This window comes from Ruditapes philippinarum, unplaced genomic scaffold, assembly GCF_026571515.1.
Source record: "Ruditapes philippinarum isolate M1 unplaced genomic scaffold, ASM2657151v2 ctg2257_1_1_1_1, whole genome shotgun sequence".
Classification (NCBI taxonomy): Eukaryota; Metazoa; Mollusca; class Bivalvia; order Venerida; family Veneridae; genus Ruditapes; species Ruditapes philippinarum.
Window position 1 is genome coordinate 98296 of NW_026856139.1, and position 18937 is coordinate 117232.

The following is an 18937-nucleotide window of genomic DNA, read 5'->3' on the forward strand; positions in this document are numbered from 1 at the left end:
CGGTTATATTGCAACATAGGCTTCCATTAGATTAATTTTAAGCCAAGAATTAAAGGTCCGTTACAATTTCATGAATACTGTTTTGCTTCTGTTGCTTTTTTATTGGCAATTAGTAACTTTTGTAGCGATTTAGTATTTTGCAAAAAAGTCGAAATACTACTTTGTTCACATATTTCTAGTACAGAATTTCTACTACGACAAATAAGTTCTCATTCAGCTCTACTTTCTTTAGGTGATTGGCATCTAACATTCTATTAAACTATTATTTAAATGTTATAAACCTCATGTTTGCCCGTTTCAAAAAATGAAAAATTTAGTCGTTTTTAAGACCTAATATGCCTTTAAGAAATATCTACAATAAATAACTTTAATTATTATCTTTTATATTATTGCATTGATTGATTGCACTAAACTGTACTTGTTACTTAGAAAATATATTAATATAATGATAATGTACCTTTTCCAAATCAAACTAATAAAATTTCTAGTATGCTTCCGTTTTCAGACTTAATTTCAATCATAATAGTTCGGGATAAGGGAAACTTTTCGGCCCTTTCCGAACTTCTGAACGTTGTTCAGGTGTTCCGATTTCCATTATCCACATATGGTGGCTGATTTGTGCCATTCGTATTTTCGCCCCGCGACCCCTTTAAGCGAAAAGTCTAAAAGAATAAACCTACGGATGGAGCGAAAACACGCTAAGAGGGGGCGCGGGCGTGATTTAATAAATGAAACGTCGCCCCGCGGGGGCAAAGAGCGAGATTTAAGAAATAAAACGAAGGATGGGGGGAGCGAAAACGCTAATTAGCGGGGGCACGGGGCAAAGATTAATAAAATTTAATAAACTTCGCCCCGCGCCCCCGCTTATTAGCGTGTTTTCGCCCTTCGACACCGCCAAGCGAAAAGTCAAGAATTAACAAGTTAAAAAGGCGGGGGCGCGGAGCGAAAACACGCGACCCCGCTAATGAGCGTGTTTTCGGTCCGCGCTACCGTCATTTTAACTTGTTAATTTTCGACTTTTCGATTAGCTGGGTCGCGGGCGAAAACACGAGTGGCACAAATCAGCCTCCATACACACCCCTTTAAAACAGGTCAACCTATGCTACTATCGTTAGTTGACCAATCAAATGTTGATTTAATGAATAAAACTTCCAATAAAACTAGAAATTATAGAACAGATAATATACAACAGAAAATTTATTTACATAGTTTTAACATAAACAGTCAGTCATTCATGAAAATAAACATGCATTTTATACATTTATGTAAATAATGTGTCATTTATAAACATTTCGTCAAACGAATGCATTTTACATTAATATATACACGATGATTGAACAAATATGAGCCGCGTCAAGACAAAACCAACATAATGGGTTTGCGACCAGCATTAATCCAGACCAGCCTGCGCCTCCGCGCAGTCTTATCAGGATCCATGCTGTTCGCTGTCAGTTTCTCTACTTGTTATAGACTTTGTAAGCGAACAGCATGGATCCTGATCAGACTGCGCGGATGCGCAGGCTGGTCTGGATCCATGCTGGTCGCAAACGCACTACGTTGGTTTTGTCATGACGCGGCACATATAATGACAAAACGAATTATATGCAATACATATTGTTTCTTACAGTAATCTAGCAATTGGCTTTGAACAATAAATTGACCGAGATCAACTTCTTGGACTAAATAAATCAATTTCAACTTTCCCGGGGGTTCAGACTATTAAAAGATCTCAGTGAAGCATAGATTTTTGATGATATTCATCTTCAGTATCATAATAAATACACATATACATGTAATTGTAAACTTGCTCGGTCGGGAGACTTTACAGCAAAATAATGTTTGAAGTAGATCATATATGACCTGTCAAAAAGTCATTTTAACAAATCTGTGAAATTGCTTTGTTTAAAGACATTGTATAACAAAAACAAATACAAATTAAAATATATCCATTGGACACAGATACCACATCAATATCACGTTTAATCACTAAGTACAACATTGACCTAAGTGTTTCATGTGACCAACTTGATTACGATGACATTATATTAAAGTCATTAGCAAATGAAGAATGAGGACACGCACATTTGACCTTTGTCATCTATTTTCAACCTTGACTTTGAAGATGCGGACATGACATGACATTGCGCGAGGCAATACATCTGTGGTGAAGACTTAGGCCAAATACTTAGACAATCAAATAAATAATGACAAAGTTATACATTGAAAGCCAATCAGAATCTGTCCTCTGACTGCCAAAAATGACCTTGACCTTCAGGGTGCAGCATATGTCTTACACATGACAAACTGTCTGACTGTGCAGAAGACATATCACACATTTTTTCACAAATCATCGAGAAAGGATAAAGGTGCAAGGATATGACGTTTGACCTCCAAGCACGACCTTGACCATGAATGGGCACACTTATGGTGAATTTGTGCAACATATATCTTTTGGGGAAATCACATCATGAAGCAGAAGTTATAGGCTGCTGGACATGAATCTGCACTAATGACTAAATGACAAAAAGTAAAGTGTATTCATTTCTTTGAACCTATAGGTTTTGCCCGCGACATATTATCTTATGGTGATCAATGTATTCGTTTATTTTGAAAGTCCACCATGCATACAGAGATTATGGGCCAGAGACGAACTTAAACAGCACTTCAGACTTTATGATGACGAATACTAGTACACAAGTTCAATCTTTTGCTCTTTTGCTGTGACCTTGACCTTTGACTTAATACATGTACCTCGGTTTACGCGCGACACATTATCTTCTTATAGATGGTAGTCTTATATGAAATCCCATCAAGCATGCAGAAGATATTGGCCGTTCAAAAACTCCAACTGCACTTAAGACTATATGACAAATACACCAAATTCAATGCCCTGCTGTGGCCGTGACCTTTGACCTAAAAACCAGGGTTCTGTATGCTACACATCGTCTACTTATTGTGCTTATGCTTAAATTAGAAAAGATTGTAATTTTTATACAACAGAGTTTCCACGCTACAATGATAAACAAAAACATAATGAATAATATATACATGTACTAAGTATGTACCTAAGTATTTTTATGAAGAAAAGGTAATAATAAAAGTAAATTTAATCATGATTTTCATTAGTTTGTTACACCATGTTCATAATTGATTAACAAATGTACAGGCAAAATTTTCATTTCTTCGTTTTGAATTTTTCATTCATTATTCTGTAAATGCCCTCAAACTAAAAACATTAGACAGTCAAAGGAACAAAACTTTTTCTCCATATATAGAATAAAATGGTGGTTTACTAACTTGACTCACGTGGGCTAAGATTTCACAATAGTTACCGCAGTTAACTCTAGAAAGGTAAAAGAACATGTGAAATGAATGACTTAAGACTTGTTTCTATCATACAATATCTACAATATCTGAGGTCTTCCTCCACCAGTAAAGCTGGAACGTCGCCATATGACCTATACTGTGTCGGTGTGACGTAAAACCCAATAAAACAAACCAAAAAGAACCGGTTGAACCGGTTGATGCTCCCCGAGGTTTGGACACAGGAAAGTATAAAAAAATGAACAAAGGGCAAAAACTCCAAAATTAGGCAAGGCAGGGTTATGATTGTTTGCACTGCACTTCTAATCAATGAAATCTATCTATCTATAAAGTTTCCTGATGATATCTCATACAGTTTCAGAGTTATGTCCCGAGTAAAATTCAAAGAGTAAAAATGAACAACGGACAATAACTCCAAAATTAGACAAGGCTGTGTTTAGGTTCTTTAGCATTGCAGTTTTATCTAATGACATCTATCTACCTACAAAGTTTCATGTTGATAACTCTAATAGTGCTAGAGTTATGTCCCGAACAAAAGTCAAAAAGTAAAAATAAACAAATGGCAATAACTTCACAATTAGACAAGACAGTGTTATGGTTCTTTAACAGTGCACTTCCGCTCAATGAGATCTATCTACCTACAAAGATTCATGTTGATATCTCTTATACTTTAAGAGTTACGTCCCAGACAAAGTTCAAAGTGTAAAAATAAACAATAATTCAAAACTAAGGCACGGCAGACTTACGTTTCTTGTGTACTGCAAACCTTCTCAATGAGATTTATCTGTCCGCAAAGTTTCATGTTGATAACTCCTATAGTTTTAGAGTTATGTCCTGGACAAACTTCAAAGTGTAAAAATAAACAAAGGGCAATAATTCAAGTATTAGTCAAGGCAGACTTACGGTTTTTGTGCACTGCACATCTACTTAATGAGATCTATCTACCTACAAAGATTCATGTTGATACCTCTGATAGTTAGAGTTATGTCCCGGACAAAGTTCAAAGTTTAAAAATAAACAAAGGGCAATAATTCAAAAATTGGGCAAGGCAGAGTTACAGTTCTTGTGCACTGCACACTTACTGAATGAGATCTACCTACAGTTTCATGTTGATACCTCTTGTTGTTATGTCCCGGACAAGAAAAGCGTACGGACGGACGGACGGACAAAGCGGCGACTATATGTTCACCCTTCGGGGAGCATAACAAATCCACAATATCTGTTATTGTAACTTCAAGGGTTTGTTCAAGTCACGTGACTTGTTTGAAAACTATTCGGTGATTCTATTAGCGTCTAAATTTTGCTCAACATATATAGATATATTTACGCTTCAAATCCAAAATATATAGAATTTAAACAGAAATTCATGCTGGGAAATGTCATTTTATCGAGATTTGAGTACATAAGATCATCTTAATATTTTTGTCATTATTTTGCCTGAATATCCCTTAAAAGACATAAACATACATAAAATTGTCTTATTTTAAAGCTGTTATTTCAAAATTTGAATTTCTTATTGTCGCCATTTCGGGCAAAGGAACTTTTCTTTTTCTGTTTAACCTGACATGCACATCCGGTTCGGAGTTTGATCAAACTCCAGCCAATTTCGCCGCCTTTAACAATCCTTCCAAATGAGAGACTGTACGTGGTGCGACAGGACGATTTGAAATGTTTGTTGTTTATGCCACCGCACTTGCACTTCTCCACGTCGCAGAAAGTCTCGTAGAAGTGTTGATCTAAATTCAAATCACCAATAGTAATGAATGGGTAAACATCAACTTGTTGACCAAACATGTCTTCTGCTGTACTTTTGCTGGCGTAAATTGTCTTTGTTGGGCATGATTTGAACGTCTGCGATTGCGGAAAATCCTGTCGTCTGCGTTCTTGGCGCAACTTTCTGGATGTTCGTCTAGAAGCACGTCGAGCTCTTTTGACAATGGTAGAATGATGCACATGTTGTGCCGCTGTTGCATTTGTTCTATTTATAACCCACAAATCGTTGGAATCAAACTCTGGTGCTGATAGAGCAAGCTGACCCTTTTCATCACTTAAACTCTGATTGGGTTGTTCCGGCTCTTCAACTTTTGGAGATGTGCTTGTAGTTGCGATTCCCGCTACATAGAACAAGCACAAACAGAGGCAGATTTGGGAACATCTTTTGGTCGACATAATCTGGAAGTAAACATATATTTATTTATTTCTTCATGTAACTTAAATAATGATGCTTGACAGACAATAGTGTCAATGTTCAATATTTCAAGTTCGCCCAACGAATGCAGACATACATGTAAAATGTAGTTTCATAGTTGAAAAATGGCGCGAGACTCGTGAAAATATTCGACAGGGTGTTACGTAAACTGTTCAGTAATTAGGCTACCGTTGAAATATATTATTCTTGATGCAATAAATACAACATATTTTTGTTTTATGATAACTATTCCTTTTTTTATAAGTGTACAAGCACAAGAAGTGAATTCGCGCGGCTATATTCTTTCAGTTTTAAATAATGACTAATTAAAATAAAAGTTGCGAGATTTAACTGATTGAGGTATGATTTGAAGTTTTGATGAAAAGTATTAATAATAACCTATGATATGACTTTATCATCTACGTGCATAATGATCACGTCTGTATTTGACAGAAAATTCAGTGTAACAATTATAACGTTTTCCCTTGATCAATTAATTTATCAAACCAATTAATTAATTGATGAATGGATGGATGTACTGGTACTTGTCTGTGAGTACTGGTACTGTTGCGGTTGTTTATTTATTTCTTTTTTAAGTTTTTCTCTTTTACTTTTATTGTAATGTGTGTGATAAAAAAGTATCATTTTCTTTCTTTGTAATGCCATATCAAAAAAAATTCAACTGTGTATACATGTACTTCTATGTTACATTCTTGAAATACAGATTTTATTATAATCATCGTTATTATTACTGTTGATGTGTATTAATATATGTTTCATATGAACTATTTATTATCAATACGTATTTATATCTAATATATAAACAATTTATAATATGAACTCAAAACATGGTCATATTTTTCCATTTTCCGTGTTTTGTTTGACTAATACAGATTTCTAAGTTATGTATATTTGCTTATAACGAAATACAATTGATACAAGTACTAGCACGGATTTATATTACAAATAAAAAAATGTAATATAAATCCGTGGTACTAGTAACTTGTAAAAAGAAACTTGTAAGAAAAGTAAATTCACACGTTGAATAGATAAAAAACATTTAAAACCTATTACCATATTCGGTGCTACAGCCTGATTGGCTATTAACAAGATTATTTTAAATTGCATTTCAAATAAATAAATAAATAAATAAATAAATAAAGAGCAAATTACCGTTAACATCAGTTTCTTGAGTTTTCCTTTCTGAAACAAAATTAATGAAAATATTGCCTAGCATTTAACACCAATGTCATTTAACCAAGATGTCTAGGCAATTCGCTTTTATATTGTACACCGCACGCATCGCCTACAACTTTGCATATCCAATAAGAAACATCTTGTCATTATCACCATGCCAAGGGAATGTTCTTAAGATCGAGATGGGAAATTCACACACTGTATTGTCTACCCGTACAGCACCTTTTAAAACAATATGAAACTCGAAAATGCATATGTTGATGATTTATCTCTTTAAACGAAGTGGTGCGTGTATACCCTATTAGCTTGAAAAGATTTACCATACCGGACCATACTTTCGGAGCCATAAAAGGGGGGGGGATAATTGAGAAAAACGGAATGTAGACTTGCCAATACCATGGACTTTGCATTGACAATCAAATGTGTAAGTCAAGAAGCCACTGGTACAGAATGTTATATTCTGTCCCACTTAAGATAAAAGTCCAACTTGCTGGAATAGGTTAATCTCCTATTGCCTGTAAATTACTATACTGAAACAAAAAAGAAACTTTCTCCAAGTTTGAATGTAGATATGTTAGTACAGTTTTTCAATCCTTTTGAAACTCGATTTTTACGTTGAATAAACATATCGGGCTTTTATACGGGGATTAGCTGACCGATTTTGCAAACAAAACGAGTTTTACAAGCTACTACATGTATATAAGTGTGTACATCTAAGTGGTACCCTTGAACAACTGGCACATACTTTGCGAAAGTTTCTTTTTTGGTTCAGTATATATATGTCGGGGGTTGGTGGATGGTTCAGTATATATATGTCGGGGTTGGTGTGGATGGTTCAGTATATATATGTCGGGGGTTGGTGGATGGTTCAGTATATATATGTCGGGGTTGGTGGATGGTTCAGTATATATATGTCGGGGGTTGGTGGATGGTTCAGTATATATATGTCGGGGGTTGGTGGATGGTTCAGTATATATATGTCGGGGGTTGGTGGATGGTTCAGTATATATATGTCGGGGGTTGGTGGATGGTTCAGACATAACTACAACTATTATTCTTAACCTCCAATCGCTACCTATTTGAACATTAAGATGTCTGAACCAAATTTGAGCTGGACATATATTTTCCGATGTTTCATCTGTGTACCAATAGTAATAACAATTAATTGCCTTGTTAAGAGTATCATCAACTGATAACCATTATTGTGGTAAAAAAAGGGAATAATAAAGAAAGATATAGAGGATATTTGTTTAGTTCCTTGTGAACACCAAAAGTTCATATACCTTTTGGTGCTCACTCGGTGAAATATATTCCGATCTTACACTAAACTAAACAAATTTTCTTTTTATTACATGCAAAAAGACATTAAACCTAATACTGAATGAAAAGCGCGCCAAATAATAATACAGCGTGACGTCATTTACGACGTCACGTCATTAAGTTGGTACTCAGTACTGTGCACGCTGGTATTTCACTGAAACAACGCAAGGGGCTTAAATTCAAAACAGTGAAATTACCAATTTTATATCACTGATATATTTCTATAAACCACCGAAAAGCATGTAATAAAACCAAGTAACAAAATAGTCTTCTGAGGGCTATATGAATAAAAAAGGGTCAAAAGTATGAGATCTATTAATAACAAGCTAGCAACATTTCAAAAGAAATATAAAAAAAATAGGGAAGATATCAAAGTAAATAAAACAATTCTTATGCAGCCAATTTGATTAAAAAGGACTTGATTAAACAAAGTATGAAGACAATTAATTTATAAACAACTAAGTTTTAGCCACTTAACATTTTCGTGATAATTTTTAAGTTACAAAAGATGCCCAATTATGTAATTACTTAAACTGTCAGAATTTACACACACGGACCAGCACACACAGAACTTGTTTTTCCAACAGTGTGAGGTACTTTTTCTCTGTTCAACTTACTTCTAACCCTTAACTTTCCCATATTTTCTAAGTAATAAAAAGGGGCATTTTTCTGTCAAACTAACTATCAGAGTTATGAAACATGACACACATGTTGTACAATTGCATTGTGATATTGCTTTGATGTGCCAAGTTGCATGTTAATATCTGTACCAGTTCCCAGTTGTAGCCTCCCCAATCCCCCACCCAGAAACTTTGTTTGGTGGGGTTATAAAAGCAAACAATACACAATATTTTAAATTTTACAAAACAATTTATTGAAAACCTTTAACATCATGAAAAGTAAAAAAAAAAAAACATCTTTAAAAAAAAAAAAGCAACAATATATGTATATATAAATACAAATAATTTTTACATTAACATTTTTATATTTAAAGAACACATATACATTGTATTTTAAATTTTCAATACATGTTTGTAGATAATAGTATGCTATATATACCAATATCATTATTTGAAAACAATCAATCATTCGTTCTATCACGTAATGCATTTGCAAAGTAGATATATTTTGATAATCTATTAACAGTTCCATGCTTAGAATTTTTCATTAAAGATATAAATTTATTTAATGTAGGCCAAGAGCAATAATATTTTGGTAAATGTTCTTTCCTTAATTCCCTATAAAATGGACAAACAAGTAAAAAGTGATATTCTGTTTCAAATTCATTCATGTTACATTTTAAACAAATTCTCTGATCTCTGTCAATATTCCTAAATCTACCTTCTTCTATCATAAGTCTATGTGTGGAGCATCTAAATCGTGACAAAGCTATTCTAAACTTTGGATTTTTTACTAAAGAAAGGTATTTTTCACAATATACTTCTCATTTTTGATTTGTCACACTTTAATCAAGTGTTTGACATACATGACAGGTTGTGATTGTAATAGGTGTCAAGATAAATGGTTTCAGCTCATTGGAATATACTGATACATGTATTTTGAAGGTTTTACAATCTCAATTATAAAATATTCCTTCACACCTTTTTAAATTTCCAGATTTTGGAAGTAAATTTGAATTGATATAACCCAATTTTTATCGAAAAATTGTTCGGAATTCAGAATTTAGAAGTTCCGGAATTCAGAGGTATTTATTACATAGAAAACAGAAGGAGAAATATCGAGACCCTGAAAAATGTTCGGATTTCAGAAGTTTCCGGATTTTAGAACTTCCGGAATTCAGAAGTTATACTGTATATAAAACCCACTAATTGTACCTTGTCTATAAATGGCAATATGATATAAATCATATTCAATTAAAAACATATGTAAATAGTTTTTACTATTTTCAGCCTGTTTACTAACAAGGTATAATTAATAATCTCCAACCTCTGACGCAAAGGACCCAAAAAGGATTGGTTGTTTATCACACTTGCAATAACAAATGTTAGGTGCCTTAAATAGCAATGTTAATAACCAAAAAAAAAAACAGTCGTTGGAAAGAGACAAATGCAACCCGCAAGCAGGGGCATCCAAGACATTGTAACTATTAAAAGGGTTTTACAAGGATATAGAAACATAAACAAATATTTTCTCATATTCACAGTGAGCCCAATTATTTAAAAAATCATTCAAGAATAAATGATAAAAATATTATTAAGACACAGTTATTTTGACATTCAAGTACCCAATATAATCTTCACCATTTTATCTGGTGAAAAGGAATTTGTGTGCAATAAGTTATGCTAAGTTACATGTATACCGCATAAAAGAATACATAGTTATTTCAAAAGCTACATGCCACTGCATTTAAATATTCATTGCAGAACAAAACATACCATAGCAAATCACATATTTAACTATAAGCATAGGAATGTTAAATTTCCAATTGGATATAGAGGTTTCATGACATTTCCTATCTGGCTGGGATACAGACAAAAGCCCCTCCAGACAAAACACCCCCCCCCCCATCTAAAAATGACAAGGTGGACAAAAGCCCCCCATGAAATTTAGACATAAGACAAAAGCCCCCCCCCCCATCAAAAATATAGGTAGGACAAAAGCCCCCCAGTCCATGAAACATTGTTTTTGAGAATCTCGTCAGTTTAATTCCGGAACTTGATGTATTGAGACAAGTCAAATGCAATTGTTTTAAAAGATAACTTACATTAAGATTTAAATTTAAAGGTACAAAAGTTCTAATTTGATTTATTGTGTAATTCAAATATAATTCATTGATGATATGAATGTTTTTATGTTTATTATATATTGTACAGTACAAATGTAAATAAATATTTTCAGAGAATCATTTATCAACGCTTATAAAGAAGGCGCATACTTGTCTATATTTATTTGAAGTATAACCCAAGTTCCCTTACACTGGGCGTGTGAAAAAAGATAGTTATCAGTCAAGTCTGTATTTTTGATATTCGAAGGGGGGGGGGGGGGGGGCTTTCATCGGGTGGGGGGGTTGCTTTTGTCCTACACTCTATCTGGCTATTTAGGTTGAAACCATACCAGGTACTTTGGATTCTGTCAACAAGGAAGCTATCTACCTAGCTCACAGAATGTTGGTGGTTTTAAACAGGTGCCTGCAAGGAGGGTCACTTGAAGTGTTTCTCCACCAATAAAACTGCAAAGTCTCTAAATGATCAATACATTGTTGGTATGACAAACCCCAGCCACCCATCCTCACATCCCAACACATACTGACTTTGACTCTGAGATCATAAATTATACAAATTTATTGCACATTGTCCCTAATTAATTAAAATAAAGGTATGTCTAAAATTAACACAATCTTCGACAATTCCAATTTTAAAACACTATTCATGATCATTGATTTCATAATCTTATCCTAAATCATCTAATTAATGGAAAATAGAAGGCCTTAATCCTTCTTAAATATTGTATGTTGCCCTATTATAAACCTAACATACATCTATTTGTATATGAAAACTTTAATAAACATTTTTGAATGGAAAAAACAGATTGGCTTTAATGAGAAGTTTTAGAATAAAATAATAAAATCAATTTCTGTTTCTTTCATTATCACATAGATCACCCTGAATCATAATGAAATATCAAATGAATATTTATATAAAAAAAATTTAAAATAAATCAGTAAATTATATTCTACAATTAAATACATAATTATTATAAAGCCGGAAGAATAACAGTTTTGCACATCTTTCTTAAAGTGACATTATGCTCTCATATTTTCATAGTCAAGTTGATGTGACCTGACCTATATAATATTTCAACATATTGACTGTTAAAATAGTGATTGACCAACAGTTCATATTGGAATATGTTTAGGATAAAATTAAAAATCTGCCTAAAATATAAAAAGACCGCCCCACTCTTTTTATGAACTAAACGTTACAGGTAAATTCTAATGGATATTTAAGAAAAAATCATTTGGATCCATGCGTTGTTTACTGTTAATGTGAAATAATCGTTTTTATTAAAAGGAATTATGGCAAAATGAAAACTTATTTTGACTTTCACCTGTTCACTCATTTATACACTTGGATGGGCGTAATGTCACTTTAATCAATATTTGAAATACTTCATGGAAAATGTGCTTTTTGTAGACCAATTCACTTTAATATAATTGTTGCAAGATAGTGGCTTTATATTAATGGCATTTATAATTTTTTCTTGTCACTGATCACTCAATGTTTAACCTGGGATTTAGGCATTGATATATTTTCCTTTTTTTTCATAATAAATATGCTATTTCACACGAGCATGTCGCTATCATTGGTTGTTAAGTTTCTAATTGTCGATTTGCCCAAAAAAGAAAAACATGAAAAATCAACAGACTGGAACCCAGACACTACTCAAAGAGCGAAGTGACATGTGTCTTTTAAGAAAATCCATCCAGAAGTGATATATTTTCAAAGTAACTCCATCAAAAAACTAACAATTTTATCTTAAAAAAAATCACAATTATCCTATATTCTGTAGGTCCAAACGAACAGAATGTTCGTGTTCTTGTGACTTGTGTGTTTATTTTAGGTCTTAACAAATGAATTTCCTATTCATTGTCCTGTTTGTTAATTTTTCAACATATTTTGTGCCCTTTTTTTTTAATACATTCATGTACATGTAAATTACTGATACAGTTTCCTTATATAGTTTCTGTAGATTTCTTTATTTTGAGCTGAAGGTTCCGATGCCCCGTGCATGCCGCAGTTAACATACTGTACATACAGTGCTGATGATCTCTTACACACTGACGGCTCTTCCACACAGTATATATCACTCCTGTATTCTCCCAATGGCTTTCTAAAATTGATAAATAAATTAAAATTAACGTGGCATTCAATTTAACATGGCCCAACACTGAGTGGTTAACTCCTCGGACTATTAATCCAAGGATAGCCAGGCTGCATGCCAGTTCAAACCCCATCAGGGGCAAGCCGTTGTTTCCGTGAGCAAAGAACTTTACACTCATTGCTTAGTACTGGTTGGTTCCAGGCATGGATTCAAGAATCTTTCAATAAGCTTATATCATCCTACACAATCAAACTAAAATAAATTAGTATAAACTCAACTTATTTAAAGTGGCATTATATAACTATTAATTTTCCCGCAAGTGACATCACTACTAATCCCACATGATTTCTTAATCAGTTGTGAGAGACAACAAAATGACCATTAGAACTATAGTTATCAGAACTATAATGTCTAAGATCAATTGAGCCGTGTCATGACAAAACCAACATAATGGGTTTGCAACCAGCATGGATCCAGACCAGCCTGCGCATCCGCGCAGTCTGATCTGGATCCATGTTGTTTGCTTACCAACCCTATTACAAGTAGAGAAACTGATGTACGGATGTGCAGGCGGGTCTGGATCCATGCTGGTCAAAAACGCACTATGTTGGTTTTGTCGTGACACGGCTCAATTATCAGACTTGCCAAAGGATCAAACCAGTATCATCTTCTAAAATGATGAGATATTATAACGGGTCAAATTAAATAAATAAAAAAAGAATAGATATAAAAGGTAATGAATATTATATGCTTTAAGACACATTATGTTTTAGAAATCCATAATTTTTTAATTCTTTAGAAAATGTCAAATATGTGTCTAATAATGTTTTAATAATGGATTAAGAGCATAATACATGTTTAAATACTGAAGAAAGTAGAGCTCAATTGCAGTTATGTGTCGTAAAAGTAGCTAAATGTAAACAAATTAGTAATTTGATTTTCATACAAAATACTACTTCAATATAATTATACTAATTGCGAATAAAGCAAAAAAAGCAAAATATATTTCATGTGTATGGCAAATGAGTGCTTTTTGGAAACTGAACCATGATACAAAAATCAAAAAAGTTAGATAAATAAAAATGAAAGTATATAAGTATAGCCGTATCAGGCCTTCGTAAATTTCTACTTTCAATTCACGGATAAAATTCTGTTGCATTGGTACTTTAGCACACTTTGGTTTTAATAAAGTACTTACATTTCAATACCTTGAGGTAGCACGAATTGTGAGGGCAAAAGTTTTTCTGGTGGGTTTTCCATCTTTCCTACTTCAACATACCTAGAAATAAAAATATTTATGAAATACAAAGAGTATATGTACAAACATGTATATAAAATTTAATTTACAAACAGTTTTGACATGTTATATGGCTATCTGTAAATGGTTGAAAGCCCATATAACCTTAGATGAGCATTTAATAAAGAATTCCTATATTTGTGTACATTTTAAGATGAATTTTTTTCAAGAAAGTACAGATGTTATAAAGAACAAGAGCCATGTCAACATGGCCATCCCCCGCCGAATGTGTTTGCTCATTGGAAGAATGTATATGTAGTAGAGCAGAATTATTCCATTTTAAGAGGTCTTTTGGTAATGAAAACTGATGGCTATAGTGATTACAGATTTGAAACCTATGTGAATACTGATGGCTGAAAATAACAAAGGGCAATTACTGAAAAATAATGCAGGGTAGGTTATCATTCTTTTGTGCTGCATCCCTCCTCAGTAAAATCTATCCACCTATGAAGTTTCAAGTTGATACCTCAAATACTTTTTGAGAAAAAAATGGAATTGAAAAATTAAGTATGAAAAAGAACAAAGGGCAATAACTCAAAAATTATAAAAGGTAGAGTTATCATTCTTGTGCAGTGCACACCTCCTGAGTGAGATCTATGCACCTATGAAGTTTCATTTTGATATCTCAAAGGCTTTTTGAGTTATGCTCTGGACAAAAATTAATTTTGAAAAATAACAAAGGGCAATAACTCAAAAATAATGCAGGGTAGAGTTATCATTCTTAAGCACTGCACTCCTCCTCAATGAGATCCATCCACCTTTGAAGTTTGAAGTTGATACCTCAAATACTTTTTGAGATAAGCTCTGGACAAAATAGCATAAAAAAAAAACAAAGGGCAATAACTCAAAAATTGTATAGGGAAGAGTTATCATTCTTGCGTACAACATTCCTCCTCAATAAGATCTATCCACCTATGACATTTCATGTTGATATCTCAAACACTTTTTGAGTTATGCTCCACTCAGGTGAAAAATTAGGTATGAAAAATAACAAAGGGCAATAACTCAAAAATTATGAAAGGTAGAGTTATCATTCTTGTGCACTGCACACCTCCTGAGTGAGATCTATGCACCTATGAAGTTTCATGTTAATATCTCATAGGCTTTTGGAGTTATGCTCTGGACAAAAATCAATTTTGAAAAATAACAAAGGGCAATAACTCAAAAATCATGCAAGGTAGAGTTATCATTCTTGTGCACTGCACTCCTCCTCAATGAGGTCTATCCACCTATGAAGTTTCAAGTTGATAACTCAAATACTTTTAGAGATATGCTGCGGACAAAAATGTCGGACGGAAGGACGGACGGAAGGACGGAAGGTCTTTTTTTAGCAACATAACTATCCCACTGTGTGTGGATGTCAGTGTATGAACAGTCAGTCGTTTACCTCGTTCTAACACAAATAACAGGACATGGACATTAACAAATGAATGTTAGACATAACTCAAGCATATTTATCGTCAGTGATATGCAATTTAAGCATATTTGTCTTCAGGGATAGGAAAGGTCAAAGCTTTTTATATTTTATAGGATTGGTAAATTTGTCTGTTTGATTTTAAGTCTGAGAAATTGTCATTTTAAAGGTGACTTTCCCTCTTTACTGGTGACTGAAAATATGTGCATCTTATCAAACACCAGAGTAAAACCACTAACTTTTGCATCTTATCAAACACCAGAATAAAACCACTAACTTTAGCATCTTATCAAACACCAGAGTTAAACCACTGACTTTAGCATCTTATCAAACACCAGAGTTAAACCACTGACTTTTGCATCTTATCAAACACCAGAGTAAAACCACTGACTTTTGCATCTTATCAAACACCAGAGTAAAACCACTAACTTTAGCATCTTATCAAACACCAGAGTTAAACCACTGACTTTAGCATCTTATCAAACACCAGAGTAAAACCACTGACTTTTGCATCTTATCAAACACCAGAGTAAAACCACTGACTTTTGCATCTTATCAAACACCAGAGTAAAACCACTGACGTTTGCATCTTATCAAACACCGGAGTAAAACCACTAACTTTTGCATCTTATCAAACACCAAAGTTAAACCACTGACTTTAGCATCTTATCAAACACCAGAGTAAAACCACTGACTTTAGCATCTTATCAAACACCAGAGTAAAACCACTAACTTTTGCATCTTATCAAACACCAGAGTTAAACCACTAACTTTTGCATCTTATCAAACACCATAGTAAAACCACTGACTTTTGCATCTTTTCAAACACCAGAGTAAAACCACTGACTTTTGCATCTTATCAAACACCAGAGTAAAACCACTAACTTTTGCATCTTATCAAACACCAGAGTTAAACACTAACTTTTGCATCTTATCAAACACCAAAGTTAAACCACTGGCTTTAGCATCTTATCAAACACCAGAGTAAAACCACTGACTTTAGCATCTTATCAAACACCAGAGTAAAACCACTAACTTTTGCATCTTATCAAACACCAGAGTAAAACCTCTGACTTTAGCATCTTATCAAACACCAGAGTAAAACCACTGACTTTTGCATCTTATCAAACACCAGAGTAAAACCACTAACTTTAGCATCTTATCAAACACCATAGTTAAACCACTAACTTTAGCATCTTATCAAACACCAGAGTTAAACCACTGACTTTTGCATCTTATCAAACACCAGAGTAAAACCACTGACTTTAGCATCTTATCAAACACCAGAGTAAAACCACTGACTTTAGCATCTTATCAAACACCATAGTTAAACCACTGACTTTTGCATCTTATCAAACACCAGAGTAAAACCACTGACTTTAGCATCTTATCAAACACCAGAGTAAAACAACTGACTTTTGCATCTTATCAAACACCATAGTTAAACCACTGACTTTTGCATCTTATCAAACACCAGAGTAAAACCACTGACTTTAGCATCTTATCAAACACCATAGTTAAACCACTGACTTTTGCATCTTATCAAACACCAGAGTAAAACCACTGACTTTAGCATCTTATCAAACACCAGAGTAAAACCACTAACTTTTGCATCTTATCAAACACCAGAGTAAAACCACTGACTTTCTGCAGGTATGCTTTAAAGAATCCTAATTTCCCTGATGACATTTGAACCTACATCTGTGAGAGGCAAGTTATTTGAAATCAGTCACCTTAACCTGTGACTCTGCCAGGAAGGCATTTATATAAAATACATACAAATGTCTCTAACCCAACATCCCTACATGCCATTTCACCTATAAGTATGGTTAATTTATTCATGCATTCATTTAAATATGTTTGAAGAGAAGACTTATAAAACTAGAGTATGTCAGTAAAAAAAACAACAAACAATACACTATCTAGGTTTATACCCTCATACCTAAACACTGTATCGGGGCTTATGAATTTTGACCTTTTACATGTGACCATGACATTTAAGCTACAGACCTTGGTCTTGTGTGCGAAAAATTTTCTTATGATGGTGATAATTTCTCATCATGAAATTCAATAAACATAGACAGGACAATAATAAATGCAAAGTTATAATGATCCAGACAATAAGATAAACCTTTTTTTTTTTCACCACTAAGTATCATCTTGACCTTGGATCTATGGACAAATCATTGTCCTGTGATGGTGCACAGTTCTATTGGAGGATTTCAGTATCTATTCAATAATATTAATGTAGGACTGGTCATAAGAAATATATCCATATAAGATACTTGACCTGTAACTGTGGCCTTGACCTTGGAACTAAGGGCTTAAGTCATACTTTTCATGCTGACAAACTTCTAGATAATTTAAAAGTCTATTAAGTCTATCAAGGCAAGAAAGGGCTTTTATTCATCTTTTATTCATTCATGAAGTATTCTTATTCATGAATTGTTCACAAGGGATCTAATTTATGAATAATTAGCTAAGGGCTTTAATTCAAGAATGGTTCACTAAAAGCTCTAATTCACGAACTGTTCACCAAGGGTTGGAATTCTTGAATGGTTCAGGACACTGTAGTGTATTATTAGAACTGTACACCAATGGTTCCAAATTATTTAACATTTTCCAAAATAAGGATTTATCATGACCTCTTATTCATGCATTATTTACCAAAAGTTCTAATTCACGAATCATTCATCAAGGGCTTTTATTCATGTAGCATACACTTCACCAAGGGCTCTGATTTATGAATCATTCACCAAGGGCTTTGATTCATGTAGCATTCACTTTACCAAGGGCTCTAATTCATGAATCATTCATCAAGGGCTTGAATTCATGTATCATTCACCATCATTCACCAAGGCATCACTTTTATTCTAACAACTTAGTAAGGCCTCAGAAAGACCTTCCTCAAGAGCTTCAGATGCCATCAGCTTTTTAAAGTGTTAATACAAACAGGATAGTACTTTCTTGGAAAAGAAAAGGGATGAACACAAAGTGAATACCCTACATATTATTCAACTCAATGTTCATACATGTGTTTATATAACCAGTGTAAATCATATTTCTCATAAACAAAATCAAATGTAGACTGCCACAAAAAGTAAGACAACAAAATATAATGTAAACAACTCTTAATGAAAACAGAAAAATGCTTATGAAGCTGGGCCTAGAAAGGAACCATACGAAGCAAATATGAGTTACAACAAAGGCATGTTAAACTATTTAAAAGAAAACAAAAGATTACAAATACTTTCTTAAATTCTCAGTATGTCCAATTATTTTAAAATGAATAACAAAGATATGACCACACACAACCCTTATAAGTAAATGTACTATTCTGACATCCAAATACAAT

General features: G+C 33.5%; 2 protein-coding genes across 3 annotated transcripts in view; both read right to left on the minus strand.

Moving 5' to 3' along the window:
* Positions 1-1404: 1404 nt before the first annotated feature.
* On the minus strand, positions 1405-5507 carry LOC132745564 (neurotrophin-3-like). Its single transcript, XM_060734511.1, has one exon. The coding sequence runs from the start codon at positions 5491-5493 to the stop codon at positions 4822-4824; it is 672 nt and encodes a 223-aa protein (XP_060590494.1). The 5' UTR covers positions 5494-5507; the 3' UTR covers positions 1405-4821.
* A 7188-nt stretch (positions 5508-12695) lies between these two features.
* Positions 12696-18937, minus strand: part of LOC132745565 (polyphosphoinositide phosphatase-like) — a 47452-nt gene continuing 41210 nt past the window's right edge. For both annotated transcript variants that reach the window (XM_060734513.1, XM_060734512.1), the window contains 2 exons: positions 14070-14150; positions 12696-12880 (listed from right to left, as the gene is read on the minus strand). In XM_060734513.1, coding sequence (XP_060590496.1) covers positions 12706-12880; positions 14070-14150 — 256 coding nt within the window. In that variant the 3' untranslated portion in view covers positions 12696-12705. The remainder of the gene's footprint in view (positions 12881-14069; positions 14151-18937) is intronic.

What these genes read in the sequence shown, in the direction of transcription:
- LOC132745564 (XM_060734511.1), bottom strand. Translation starts at nt 5,493, where the DNA reads ATGTCGACCAAAAGATGTTCCCAAATCTGCCTCTGTTTGTGCTTGTTC.